A 12,926-nucleotide genomic window follows, 5' to 3' on the forward strand; every position below is an offset into this window, starting at 1 on the left:
TTTTGAAGGGAGAGAAGTGAAGTTCTCTATAAAGCAACTCTTCTGTATTAGGAACTGATCCACAGTGGTACTAATAGCACCAGCTGTTCTTCCAGAGAAAGCAACTGTTCCAGTTGGGCTGCTGGGAGCAAGGAGTTTGCCTTACCATCACTATTGATGATGGAGATCAGCAGCTTCAGGTAGTTCTGTGTCTGTTGTACGAGGTCCCAGCTCTATGCAGAAAGAGAAATGTTGATGGTAAGGGTCTGCCCACAGCAAAAGGCTGCTCTGCAGTTCAGAGCCTGCCATGCTCTTGGCTTCTCTATCCAGAACAGCAAAGCAGAAATAACCCCATGGCCATTCCTCAGAGTGACAGACCTTCCCCTTGGTGCTCTAATCAATCCCATCCTCTACAAAAGGCACTCTGGGACAAAAGATCAGGCAGGAAAAAAAAAAAAGAAATAAAAGGCCATCTCTCCTGTCTGCCTGGCTGGCACAGAACCTGCTTGCCTGCAGTCCCAAAGCTCCAAGCAGACCATGCTCAGAGAGACTAACGTGAGCCAGCAAACACCTGCGGAGCGCTGACCCAGTTCTGCAGCCCCCTGCACGCGTACACTTTACCAAATGGCTCAGCAGCCACGTTACAGCTGTGTACGTGATGCAAGTAGATGACGGGGTGAGCAGGCCACGGTCAGCAGCCCGTTCCCACAACCCAAGCACTTTGCTCAAAACTCTCTGGCCCTTGCAAATGGTCCCAGCAGGCTGCCTGTGGAGGGCTGACCCACTCCCAGCTCCTCCAGATAGGCACTGGACTTCTGCCGTAATGCCCAAGTAGCAGCAGCACCACAGAAGGGCTCTGAACTCAAGAGATCTTCAGCACTACAAGAGATGCAGGTGAAAAACATCAGAATAAGCTCAAGCATGCCACTTTAACCATTGTGTTGTGAGAAGATGCAGGGAATTTCAGCTGTCTGATCAGAGCCAGAACTAGCTCAAGGTAAATGGAATAGCACTGGCAAGGAAAAGGCAAGGAGAGGGATACAGGTTTCATTGTGACAGTGTTAGTGGTGACCGCCAGCAAATAGAACACTTGCTGTGTGCTTGCATGCATGCACGTGTGTGTGTAACCACGCTTAAGACTGCTGTCAGACAAAGAACATACTGCTCTGCTGTGAAGCCTGCGCAGCAACAAAAGAGTAGGGAAATGGGGAACACATGCAGCCTGGGGCAGAAAAACACATACTTCCAAAGTCTTTTATCTGCCCAACTCAACCCAATCTTGTGCTTATGCCAGAAGGAATCATCTAATCATCCAGTCTGATCTCTCTATACCACAAACCAGAAAGTTCTGTTCAGTTGCCCCAAATACAGCCTGAAGCTTGCACTTGGCAACATCTCTGCTCAGAAAAGCACCTCAACTAGGGGTGACAGTTCATCACTCCTTTAGCAGCATGTTCCAACAGATCATCTTCAAAAATAACATGCAAGACTGCTTTTCCTTATATCTGCAAGACTGCAGATATTGCTTCCTGTGCAGTTTTTCTTCCCCAGATTGAAGAGTGCTTTAGAATTAGTATTTTCTCGCTGCAGATGTACTTACAGATTAATCAAGTCAACCCTCCATCACCTTTGTGATTAGCTAAAGAGACTGAGGACTTCAGCTTTAAGTGAAGCACCTTTTCCAGTCCTCAGATCATTTCTGCATCTATTTATTACACCTTCTTCAATTTTTAATATCCTTTTTAAAATACTGGCTGCTCAGTATTTTAGTAAACAAGTTTCCAGCCATAAATAAGCTGTGGTCCCATTAATTCTGCTTCAACACTGCAAGCTACTTTTCCGTGAGTCTGCTTATGCTGCCACTTAAACATTATTTACATCACTGACTGACAAACATTGGCCCAGCATGGGGAGCTCTGCTAGTTCTGTGGTGCTTCCAGCCACAGTGTGTGACGCATTCTAGCACAGTCAATCATCACAAAACCTCGGGGGATTGGTAGGTCCACTGATGTGTGAAATGGAGCACGCTAATCAGCAGTATAAGGTGATGCCCCTGGTATGAGCAGACAAAGGTAAACCTTGAAGCTTGGGCAAACATAAGAGTTCAACTATTATTTGCGATGCTGTCACAGTAATAAGGAATGGAGACATGCTACAGTCAATTACGATTTTCTACTCTCCTCTCATAGGACAGGTACTTTGCACACCCGTGAAGAAGGTGCCTAGTCACTTGGCTACTGCTCACATAAGGGAAGGGCTATTGCTCACATCTCTCTCAAGACTCTCTACAGCCAAGGAAGTCGGCCCACTGCAGGCACATGCCTAGCTAAGATTGTGAACAAGTAAAACTGCTTTCCATTTGCTGGCATGTTCCTTACCTTTGTTACCGACATATCTCCCTAATGGATTGCAAGCTTTACGCAAGCTACAGAAAAAGATTTGACGTTACAGTCAGCTGCTTCAGGACACACCAAGCCAGGAAGCTTTTGGATAAAGGATTTCCACCGCTATTCTGAACAGTCAAGTCTGCAGCCCCACTCCCACTGGGATGGTATGAAGTGAGCCATATTACTGCAACAGGAGCAAGTCAGACTTCAAATCTTTACTGATCCTTCCTGACTGAATCTCTGACCTCCCATAGAGATGCCTGCTTTGCTCACCTGGTACTCACTCCAATCAATATTCAGAGATTGGGTCAGAGAGACTGGGATACTTAACGGAGCATCTACGTAATCCTGAAAAAAAACCAAACACAATTGGTCAGAGAAAAGCCGTGACTTGAAGGCAGCAAGTTCCAGAAAAAACAAAACAACAAATGCCAAACGGTGCATCTAGAAGAGAGCGCCTCAGCAAAGCATCTTTGAATGCAAAAACCTGCAGTGGTAAGAATTAACTCATAGCCTCTTAGAAGGACGAATAGATAAGAGGAGCTCTTCTGTGCTCCCAACGGTGAAAGCCAGGGACAAGGCGTGTTAGTTTCTGAATTCCTGTAGGGCTGCTCCACTCAACCATCTGCCTCAGCAGGAGACAGAATATGAAGACAGAACCGGGAACAGAGGCTATCAATAAGATACCAAATTCAAAAACAGGAGCAACCCATACCTCCCATGACAAGTCAAGCATCCTGACTTCAGGATAATGATTAATTTATTTTACATACGAATTTTACAATGAATGAGTAATTTAGTACATTCACTATCTGCTTTGTTTGTCCTGTTGGTTTCCTCTTTGCGATCAGAAATAAGCACACAACATACACACCATCGTTCAGGAACTCTAAGGCAAGACTTAAGCCCGGTAAAGCCCACAGCTCTCCATTTTGTAACATCCATGTACCTGTTTCCAGTTAAATATGAGACCTTCAGCTGTATAATCCCGGTCTTTGTACTCCTTAAAAAATTCACAGCCTGCAAGAAAAAGAAATAATGAACAACCATTCAGCTAACTGGTACCTAACAACTGAAGTGCCCTGTGGGACCAGAAGTGCTGGCAGCCCCGGGCTCCAGAGCACCAAACCAATCAAAACTGCTGCCTGCGGGAAGAGAAGAGCAGTAATCATCAGCAGAGTGTGCAGCACAGCCTCCCAGCAGCAACAACCCAAAGCACTCAGCAGTGAACACACTCACACAGCAAAGGGCAAACTCCAAACACACAGCAAATGTGGAGTTTGAAGGACTGATTTCATCCTTTCCCAAAGAAGAGGTTTCACCAAGGAGCTATGCCTCCAGGGCCACTGGCTTTTGCACAGATCTAAGGCATCAGCCTGGCACGCTGAGTGAGACGGCACCAGCACAAGGAGGTGTTGGCAGAGCCCTGGGGAAAGCCAACTTTCACAGGGCATCTGCTGCAGGTAACGAGAAAGGGCTCTCTCAGAGGCAGCTGTGATTTCTCTCACATTTAAGTCTCCCCTTTCAAACACGTGAATTGCCCTACCTGAAGGAGGCAGGTACATAACCACTTCCAAGGTTTCCCCCCAAGCTCTCCTCTCCTGAAGTTTGTCCTTTGACTCTGTTCTTCTCAAACAACTATTTGAAGTCTCTGCAGCAAACTGCAGTCACTTAGTCACAGCTGAGCAGCACCATTAGCACTGCGGCTGCCTGCAGGCTACACGAAACACCTCTCCCAATGTACTGTGTACGCCCCAGCAGCGCCACGGTGCCCATATTACCAACACACCCCTGTGCCAGGCACTGAACACAGGCAATGATTCCTACCCTGTAAGTCACAAGTAACTCCAATGACGAAAAAAGATCTTTGTGCGAGGACAGGACTAGCCCTCAAAAACACACAGTCAGGAAGCAATCTGTCAGTTGAGATTTAACTCCAATTAAACAACGGCTTAAAGCAAAGAATGGGGGATTATGGCAGTAAGTATTGGCACCTACAAATGCCAACTACCAGTCAAATGGAAAAGAGGGTTTTTCTGCACTGGAGAGCACAAAAGCTTCTACAGATACCCCATTTTAACCCAAGTCTTTCAGTCATGTCTGGACACTGCCTCGCTCACCTAAGACAACAGGATCTCAGAATAACTTTAGAGACAAATTACAAACCAGAAATTCTTTCAATGCAAACCTGCAAACATCAATAAGAATGTACCACGGCATTTGGCCAGTCACTAGAGGGGTTGCTGATCCTTAGATGTGTATGTCTTAGATTTACCAGAATGACAACATTCCCCTATGGACCAGCACTGCTGAAATCAGGCAACACCTGCAGAGAGAATTTCCAGTTTTATAAGGTTTACCTCTAGCGTGGCAGTGAAGAGCTGCTAAAAGAAAGCAGCTGTCCCAGATGGCAGAAGAGGAAGGACCATCACTTCACCACCCCATACAGTAACAACTCTACAGCTTAACTCTATAGAGTCACTTCTTCCTCACACTTTACAACCCTACAAAAGACCTGTGTACACTGTCTCTCTCATGTTCTAAGTTTGTTGAGGCATATGGCAGCAACATATACCTGTGCCACATGCTACAGAAACCAGTAATACTTTTATTTCTGTACACCTCGGCAATCTGCATGGCAAACTTGACAGAAATCTTCATGCAGCTTCTCTGAATTGTCACTAATTTCTGTATGAAAGCAAATACACCTTTAAAAAAAAAAAAGGAAAATATGTTTAAGGGCAACATCTAGTAATCAAGGAACAGTTTCGGTTTGGATCGTCCACAACAGTTTTGTTGAGTTTTGGGTTTGTTTTTTGTTTTCGCGCCTCCCTTTCTTTGTGCACAAGGGACAAAGAAGAGTCCTTTCTTGCAGACAGACCTCAAGCACAGCAGTCTCACATCCAATCCTATCACCGAGCCTGACATCAGCAGGCAGGCAGCAATATTCAGCTCATCTTTAAGAGTGCAGCAAGTGACCCAGCAGTGGTTGCTAGGCACAGGGACTAATATAGCCAGGGAGACGGGCTGGAGCGGTCTGCATCTCAGTCGTACATTGCAGGCTCAGGTTAACAGTTCTGCCTAGCACCGAGGATATCTTACAGCGGTGCTCTGGAACACTAGGACTAGAAAATACTCTCAAGAATTGGCGTTTTACATAACACAGAGCAAGATATATACTTTGCATCAAGTAGTAGTTTGGAGTTGCAGGGGTGTCAAAGGCCATCTTAACCCCAGCTCCACCTCTGGGACTTTTTCTCTGCGCTTGAATTAATTAGAACTGCTGAGAAATTACTTTGCCACCTCAAAGAGTGCCTAATGCTGACTCACACCACTGGAGCATCCAGATTCGTTGCAGTGTTCTCAGTTTAAAAGACCTTCTCTCCAGAGGGTACATATGAAACATTCAGCAAGCCACAGTCATTTCACCACACACACAGAGGTAGTTCCCAGTCCCCAGAAACGGATTGTCACCTGTCCCTTGGGAGTCCCTCTGGACATCAGTCCTGTACCTGGATATGGTATGGAGAGAAGTGTGAAATCAGCATAACGTTGAGCTTTGTCCACCTTCTCAGAAGACGTCACACTGCACAGGGCAAGAGGAAAACAGCAGACATTTGTAGAGTATTTTTCACGGAGATACTAGCACCCAAAAAGCTACCTGTCACATCTCCCTGCACAATGACTTGGACTCAGTAGTGAGCAGGGGCAGAACTTACTCAACACATCCAAATAAACAGGCATAGCCCCAAATTGCTAAAGCTTTCCTCTGGGAGAAATACCAGGAGAAACATCTCTCTCTGTTCCTATACACAAGCAGAGGGCTCTTTTATTCTCCCCTTTCTGAAGGGGTGACTGCCACATCACCGCAAGCTCTACAGAGAAAACCTACTCAGACTGCAGAAGACAGATGAAAGCAGCTATCTTGCCCACTGATACAGCTTTCTCTGGTCTAAAACCTTGAGGTTCTCTTCACAGCATCGACTAACTGATTTTGCTGTAGGACTCTTCCAGGGACTGCTCCAGGATGCTGAGTGCATGCCCGATAGCAATTCACAGGTAAGGGCCACACTAGCTGCAATCCAAAGCCTGCAGAAAAACAAATGAACGCACTCACTTCAAGCCAAACTTCACCTTCTTGTTTTCCACCATCAGGTCACAGATATATCGGACAGACAGGTATCGAAGCAGCTTGATGTCATGCCCTCTGACCTTGTCAAACAGCTGGGAGTCTGCATTTCTGCAAGACAAAGCAAGATGAGCATGGAAGACTGACCACGTTGAGTCTGATTCTCTGCACAATACTGCCACAGCTCTTCCCTGAACCGCTTCTAGCCATAAACTGCATAGCACAAGCCTTGTCTCCACAGGTCAGAGTCAGACTCTGCAATGAACTGATACTGCAAACTTCATGCTTAGGGTCCCTCTCCACATTTCAGTCTGTGCTGCAACAAGCATGTAAGATACAGAACAATTTCTCCAGCGTAGAGATGTACTTTTTGATGAAGTAAACACGTGTGTGTAATTCAGACACCTTTCTAAACGGCTCTATATATTTCTGTCTCCAGCCCTTCCCTCTGGCAAGAGATTAGCAGGCTTCAGTTACTCTGGGTTTAGCCAGCCATTAGCATTCAAGCAAGAAAAGTAAGACTCTGAGCTTGGTGACAGTCTCAAGCCTGTACCAGCCTAGGAAAGAGCAGAATTGAGTGGCTGAGCCAGTCAGCTTTGGTCCAAACTCCCTTTTCCACATCCCAGTGATGCATACAAACCTAAGTGCAGAATCTTCCTCCGAAATGTCTTCTGCATCTGCCCAAGCATCATCAGAACCTCCTGCAAGGAAGGCATTAAGAACTGAAGCTTGTGTAAACCCAACTCAATCCCCAATCTGACAAGACGTGCCCATGCCCAAAAAGGTCATGGTTTGGTGCCCCCTCTCCGCACAGAAGTGCTCTCAATAATTCCCCACATTTTCTCTTCCTGAAAAGCCCGTTTTCTAACGTAGCCCGCTCTTCGCTTGTCATTGCAAAGGACCTAGGCAGGTCAAACCCATTACTGGCAGCCAGGAGGACACCCTAATAGTGCTATACAGTGCTTTGTTAAGCCAAGCTTCAGCTCACACACTACAGACACTCAATACTCCCCTGAAGAGCTTTCCCTAGAGTCCAGCACATCTCACCATTAGCACAATTTGATTCCCAATGATTAGCCAAGCAACAGCAAGTTCTTATCCTCTTTCTTCCATTACTCCCATCCCCGATGTTTGGGAATCAATACCCTGAATCCTTTCGGTTGCCTTGCTTGCCTACCTGCTTCCCATAACTCACTCTTCAAGCCTCAAGTTCTTTTGTCACTGCTTCTTACGAGCTATGGCACTCTGTCCTGTAGTAGGTGCTTGAAAAGGGACATGAGATTTCAGTCTTTGCTCTATTATGCAGGGCCTGATACAAGCAGGTCCATGCTAGAGCTCCGCATCGGCTCTCAGGAAGAGCTTGCTCTCACGTGTAGGTCACTGTCCCAGCACTGACCAGCCTTACCAGGCAGACACAACAAATGGCTCCTCACTCACCTGAGAAGATGTAGTTGTAGCCAGTGCGCCCATAGAGCTCTCCCCAGCCGGCCAGCGTTGCTGATCTGCAAATATGCTGGAGGAAGATTTTGTTATTAACCACACACGCTCCAGGAGTTTCCCCTTATCAGGTCTCTGGCCTATTTGCTGTCACATTACACAGAAATGGCTGGTACCTACAGCTACCGCCTCTCAGCAGTCTCCCCTGCAACCCTGGTCCGGATCGAGTTCTCCAAACACATCAAACTCCCAAGTGCCTTTATCTGTAGCTAGTTTTTAAATCACATTTTCATCTCCAGTTGTCCAATTCACTAATACAGTCAATTCCTGCCAAGTTAGCAATGTCCATGCTCTGTTAATACCCTGCTTGAGCCTCATTTCCACATTCCTGTGTGTAAGATTATGGATGGTCCCAGTACGACTCCGGGCAGTTCACTTCTGCAGAAAAAGGTCAGCAGGTTCAGCCCACAATGGCTTCAGTCAAGCTAGATTAAAATTGTCACAGGTATGATTTTGTTATTCACACAGTGTTTCTAAATTGAACTAAGAAAACTGAATTAAGCTACTTAAATTCTAAATGAGACTACTCCTACAGGGCTTCAATACAATTTAAGTAATCCACATAAAAATGAATCTAATTTCACTTTCTTACAGATCCCCTTGCAGACAAGCCCACACATTCGTAAGACCATTTATGCAATCTTGCCTCCCCAGGGAACAGACAAGGGAAACTTCTCTTTAGAAAGAAAAGTTATTCAAAGGGAGCTCACTGCTGGGAAGAGTAAGAGGCAGAATGTCACAATAGTTGTCTTTCCCCTCTCAAAGACCAAGTATCTTTGGTCCTTCAGAAGGGACATACATATGGAGAAAATGTTAGCTCTTTGGTGTGACGCTCATGACATGGCAGGGTAAAATAGCCTGAAGTCCCCACAGGTGATTTATGCAGCCTAGACAGCAAATGCTACCTACTACTCCAGGCTGCCTGCTTGTACCTAAGAACAGATTTTTACAGCATTCGGGAAGGTGACAACCAACTGAAGACGTGGCTGCACAGTTCAAACGGCAGGGAGAAAGGTCATTTTCTAAGTTAAGACAGGTAACCCATGAAGCTTTACCTTTCCCTTGTACAGAATGACTGGGCAAACAAATCGTCCTCTACACCTCGCCATCTTACTTCGGTTGATAAGGTCCTGCAGTTTGCCAACCTGCACAGTGCTCTCAAACCTAGTGGACAGAGATTCGGTTCAGTACACAGAGTATCTTCTCACACGTCTTTCAGCGAAGCTGCTACAGACACCCTGGGCTGTAATCCCCATCCCTTTCGCCTAGAAGCCAGCTCTGAAGTTAGCAAGCAAGAGGACACTTCTTTAGGAATTCCTTCTGCTGCTATACAACATGTATATGGACGCTTTTCTGTCTCCTTTTCTTTATTTTGAAAGATCAGCTGCACAGTACATGACAGCAAGCATCTTCAGGAGCTGGCAATGAGTACTGTCAGAATGGTCTGCTACAGCCTAACATGTGGATTACTAATGAAGGACTACCAAGTGAGCCAGTGTCTACAAAAATACATGTTCTGCTTTTCTCCCCACCACTTTTCCATCAAAAAGAGGCTCAGCACTACCATCAGAGTGAATTCACTATCAGAGTGATAATTTTGCAAGGAAAAATAAATAAAATAATCAAAGCTTGAACAGTCAATGAACCTTAGTTTCTGGTCACTTGAGCATTTGTGTTGCTGGGTAATTAGACAACTGTCTGTAAATCAGCTAGTGGGTTGAGCAGGATAGTTAGATTAATGTCAGCTGCAACCGCATAACTAAATTTTGTTTGGTTTTCTGGTTAAAGTTAAAACAGAAATGTGTTCCAAGTTGGAGACATTTTGGAAACAGGTTTAATTTAATTGCTGCAATTTGTCCAAGTACCAACTACATTTGATAGGAATCCAAACTGACTTCTGAACTACACAGACCTCCAGGAGGAACCGTCAATGCAGGGAGGACTAGAGTTTCCACCAGGAATTGGAGAAGCATCCAGACTGACATAATAGAAACCAGATTAAGTCTGGACATACATAACTGCATGGCCATGCACTTAGAAATGATTAACAACAATTTCCAGTTAGCCCTTTCCAGTAGTGGAGGCTCAGTAGAAGAGTCTACATGAACTGGTTGATCTCTGGATGCTCATACATTATCAACATGGTAAGTCTGAAAAAAAGGGACAAATAAGATCACGGGAAACTCTCCAGTGGGATGGAGAAGTACCAGCATTACTGTGCAGAGCTCAAGTTTTCAGTTGAGATAAGGCATCTGATTCCAGTGACCTACCCACGCCTGAAAAGGCACAGCAAGATGATGAGGATGGCCAGGGGATAGCGAGAGAAACCACCACGGATTGGCAGAGCAGATGAAAATGAAGTGAGGACACAACAATATATGCATTAGGGTGAAGGAGAGAACTCACAACAGAGCGGGAGAAGAACTCAAAGGCGAAGGACAATGCTGGCTTAAGAACAAATTAATACCTTTATGCTGCAAGTTAAAAGAAAGTTGCTAAGCTTCAGAATCAGTGAGTGTGGAGCAACCTACCTGCAGCTGCCATTCTGGGAAGGATTAAAAAAATTAGTCCATTATTATCATGGAAATTGATCTGTTTATGGAAAAGATTACAAAGTGGTGCCAGTGGAAGCAGGGAAACAGCAAACAAGACCTTCAAATCCTGCATTTTTTTTTTTAAAAAGGATTCAATTCTCAGAATTCATAGTGGAGGCTCAAGATTTTTCACGTTTCCCTACACACACAACTATTTTGGCTGTCCAGCTCCAAAGAGCTTTGACATATACCAGAATTTAAAGAACAAGAACACAAGCTAATCTTCTTTAACCGTTGTGGATATGAGGGCGTTAAGTGCAAAGACAGGAAAATGCTAACACAATATACTTTACATGTGAGATTGCGCGCAGGCAAGAGAAGCACGTGCCCAATCAACGCAACCCAAACTCCACTCATTGCTGTCACTGCAAACAGCCAAGAGCTCTGCGCCACAATCTGCTTCCCTCCTCACACACCACAGGAACGGCCTGTGAGCAGTTTGAGAAGAGATGCCTTTGTGTATAATTCCCAATACCAAACTATTTTGAAACTTCGAGAGATTCTGACGTACGGCTTTGGTTGTGGGGTTGTTTTTAAATGAATGCACGCAATTAAGAGACACGTCCTGCACTCTGCTCCAGCTGCCTTTCTGTTTCCTTTGCAAAAGCAAATAGAGAGGGAAATAAGAACTGCAATACGGTGTTACCAGAATAGCTCCATGGCACTCCTTCTAAGTCCAGAAGATGGGATTCAGCAAAAATCAAACACCTGGAAGATCAGAAATTATGAGAGAAGCACCTCGCCAGGAGCTGAGACAAGCCGACAGGTTTCACCTCTCAGCACACTAACTGCGCTTGCCTGGAAAGGCATCACAGCACTGGGGAATGAGTCCCAGCAGCTTGGCAGGGACCTGGGACACGGGGCGAGCAGGAAGCCCAGTGCCCCACTGGGGACACGGAAGGATGAGCCCCTCTCCCTGGCTCCCATGCCTCTTCCCTGGGAAGCCTGCACACACACCGGAGAGACCCGCTCAGCTATCCGTCATGGCTGTGCTACAAACAGGGCTCTCGGACCTTCTTGTCTCAAGAACCATCATCAGAAAAGCTAAAGATAAACATGAGCTAAAGATAAACATGGTAAGTTGTACCGAGACTACTGTAATGAGGGGAAAGGCTGCTCTGAAGAACGGGTGCAACGCTCTTACAGGGACAAGTGATTAAATGCAGCATAGGTAGGAGTAAAATCTACTGAAAAAGGTTCAGAAAACAGAACACTCTTCAATGGCAGTGTGAAAGAATGTCATTAAGGCTGCTTGGGACAGCAGGGTAGAGAATGAGGTAGAAGGAATGATGTGTATCTTAACTCTTTGGGTTTTTTGTCTTTCAGGTGTTTGGGTTTTTTTTTTCTTCAGAAGTTTGTTTTCCAGAAGATACTGCTGGGCAACCTTACCTCTGTATTAATTCCCCACCCACCTTCCCCCCAGGATCAGACCCCAAATCTGAATTAATCTTTTAAAACACAAGGGAAACATTTCCTATAAGAGCAAGCAACTGTTTTGGCAACTGTGTATTTCATGCAGGCCGGAAGCAGAGATGCTTCTCTTTGGGTAGCCATAACAGCATTGGAACCAAAGCATTCCTCTCACATTGTTAGACTACGTGCAACTCTGATCATATTTGTTTGGAGTGCGGACACAAAACAGGATCGTCAGGTGAAACCAAAGACGTGGCCTGTGTCTGAGATCTGGACATTTTCATTACGCGCAGTCACAGTATCTCTAAGACAGCAAGTAAAGAACCTCCGTTTCCATTCCCTGCAGCATCTGCCTGCTCCTTCTGGGGGGACGTCAGAGTTCTCCAAGCACAGGGAAGGTGCTCCTGGCTGTCAGACGCGCTCTGCTACTTTCTGTGGCTCCACACAAGCAGCACCTGACCAAAGGGCTTACGGCTACCTTGGTTGATAGCCAAAAACACACAGCAAATTTCTCCCACTACCTCCTGCACCTGCTTGGATTTGAGAGTACTGTTAGCAAAGTCTGGTGAAGCAACATCCCTTCTCTCCCCAGCTGTCCAGCCACAGAACGAACAGGATCAGGAAACCGATCTGGGTTAAAAATATCCATTTTTTGCTGGTTCCCCGCATGGCTTCAGAAGCAGCTGTACCAGCAGAATCGACGGGGCAGCGCAGAGTTTGCATAAGTGAGAACTGCTTCCAAAAAACCTTGGCATTCTCAGAGGTGGAAGTGTCCTGCACACTTCAAGGAGATCTTACCAGCTGATTAAGAACATTACAAAGATGAAAGGCAGCCAAAGACACTCGATCCTAGAGGGAGTGTCCCATTCCCTGGAAGAGCTTCTTGCGTTCTGTAACACAAGAAGTGCAACAGTCTCTATTTCATAA

The 12,926-nt window shown here is 45.7% G+C and overlaps 1 protein-coding gene across 4 annotated transcripts in view; it reads right to left on the bottom strand.

Annotated features, from left to right (window-relative positions):
* Positions 1–12,926, bottom strand: part of MTMR14 (myotubularin related protein 14) — a 33,390-nt gene that overhangs the window by 18,619 nt on the left and 1,845 nt on the right. For 3 of the 4 annotated variants that reach the window (XM_075158819.1, XM_075158816.1, XM_075158817.1), the window contains exons 3-10: positions 9,048–9,156; positions 7,933–8,008; positions 7,136–7,196; positions 6,484–6,606; positions 5,879–5,952; positions 3,316–3,386; positions 2,640–2,714; positions 146–212 (exon numbers count right to left, since the gene is read on the bottom strand). In XM_075158819.1, coding sequence (XP_075014920.1) covers positions 146–212; positions 2,640–2,714; positions 3,316–3,386; positions 5,879–5,952; positions 6,484–6,606; positions 7,136–7,196; positions 7,933–8,008; positions 9,048–9,156 — 656 coding nt within the window. The remainder of the gene's footprint in view (positions 1–145; positions 213–2,639; positions 2,715–3,315; positions 3,387–5,878; positions 5,953–6,483; positions 6,607–7,135; positions 7,197–7,932; positions 8,009–9,047; positions 9,157–12,926) is intronic. The other variant, XM_075158820.1, reaches the window with a different exon arrangement.

This window comes from Calonectris borealis, chromosome 10 (assembly GCF_964195595.1).
Source record: "Calonectris borealis chromosome 10, bCalBor7.hap1.2, whole genome shotgun sequence".
In the NCBI taxonomy this organism is placed as follows: domain Eukaryota; kingdom Metazoa; phylum Chordata; class Aves; order Procellariiformes; family Procellariidae; genus Calonectris; species Calonectris borealis.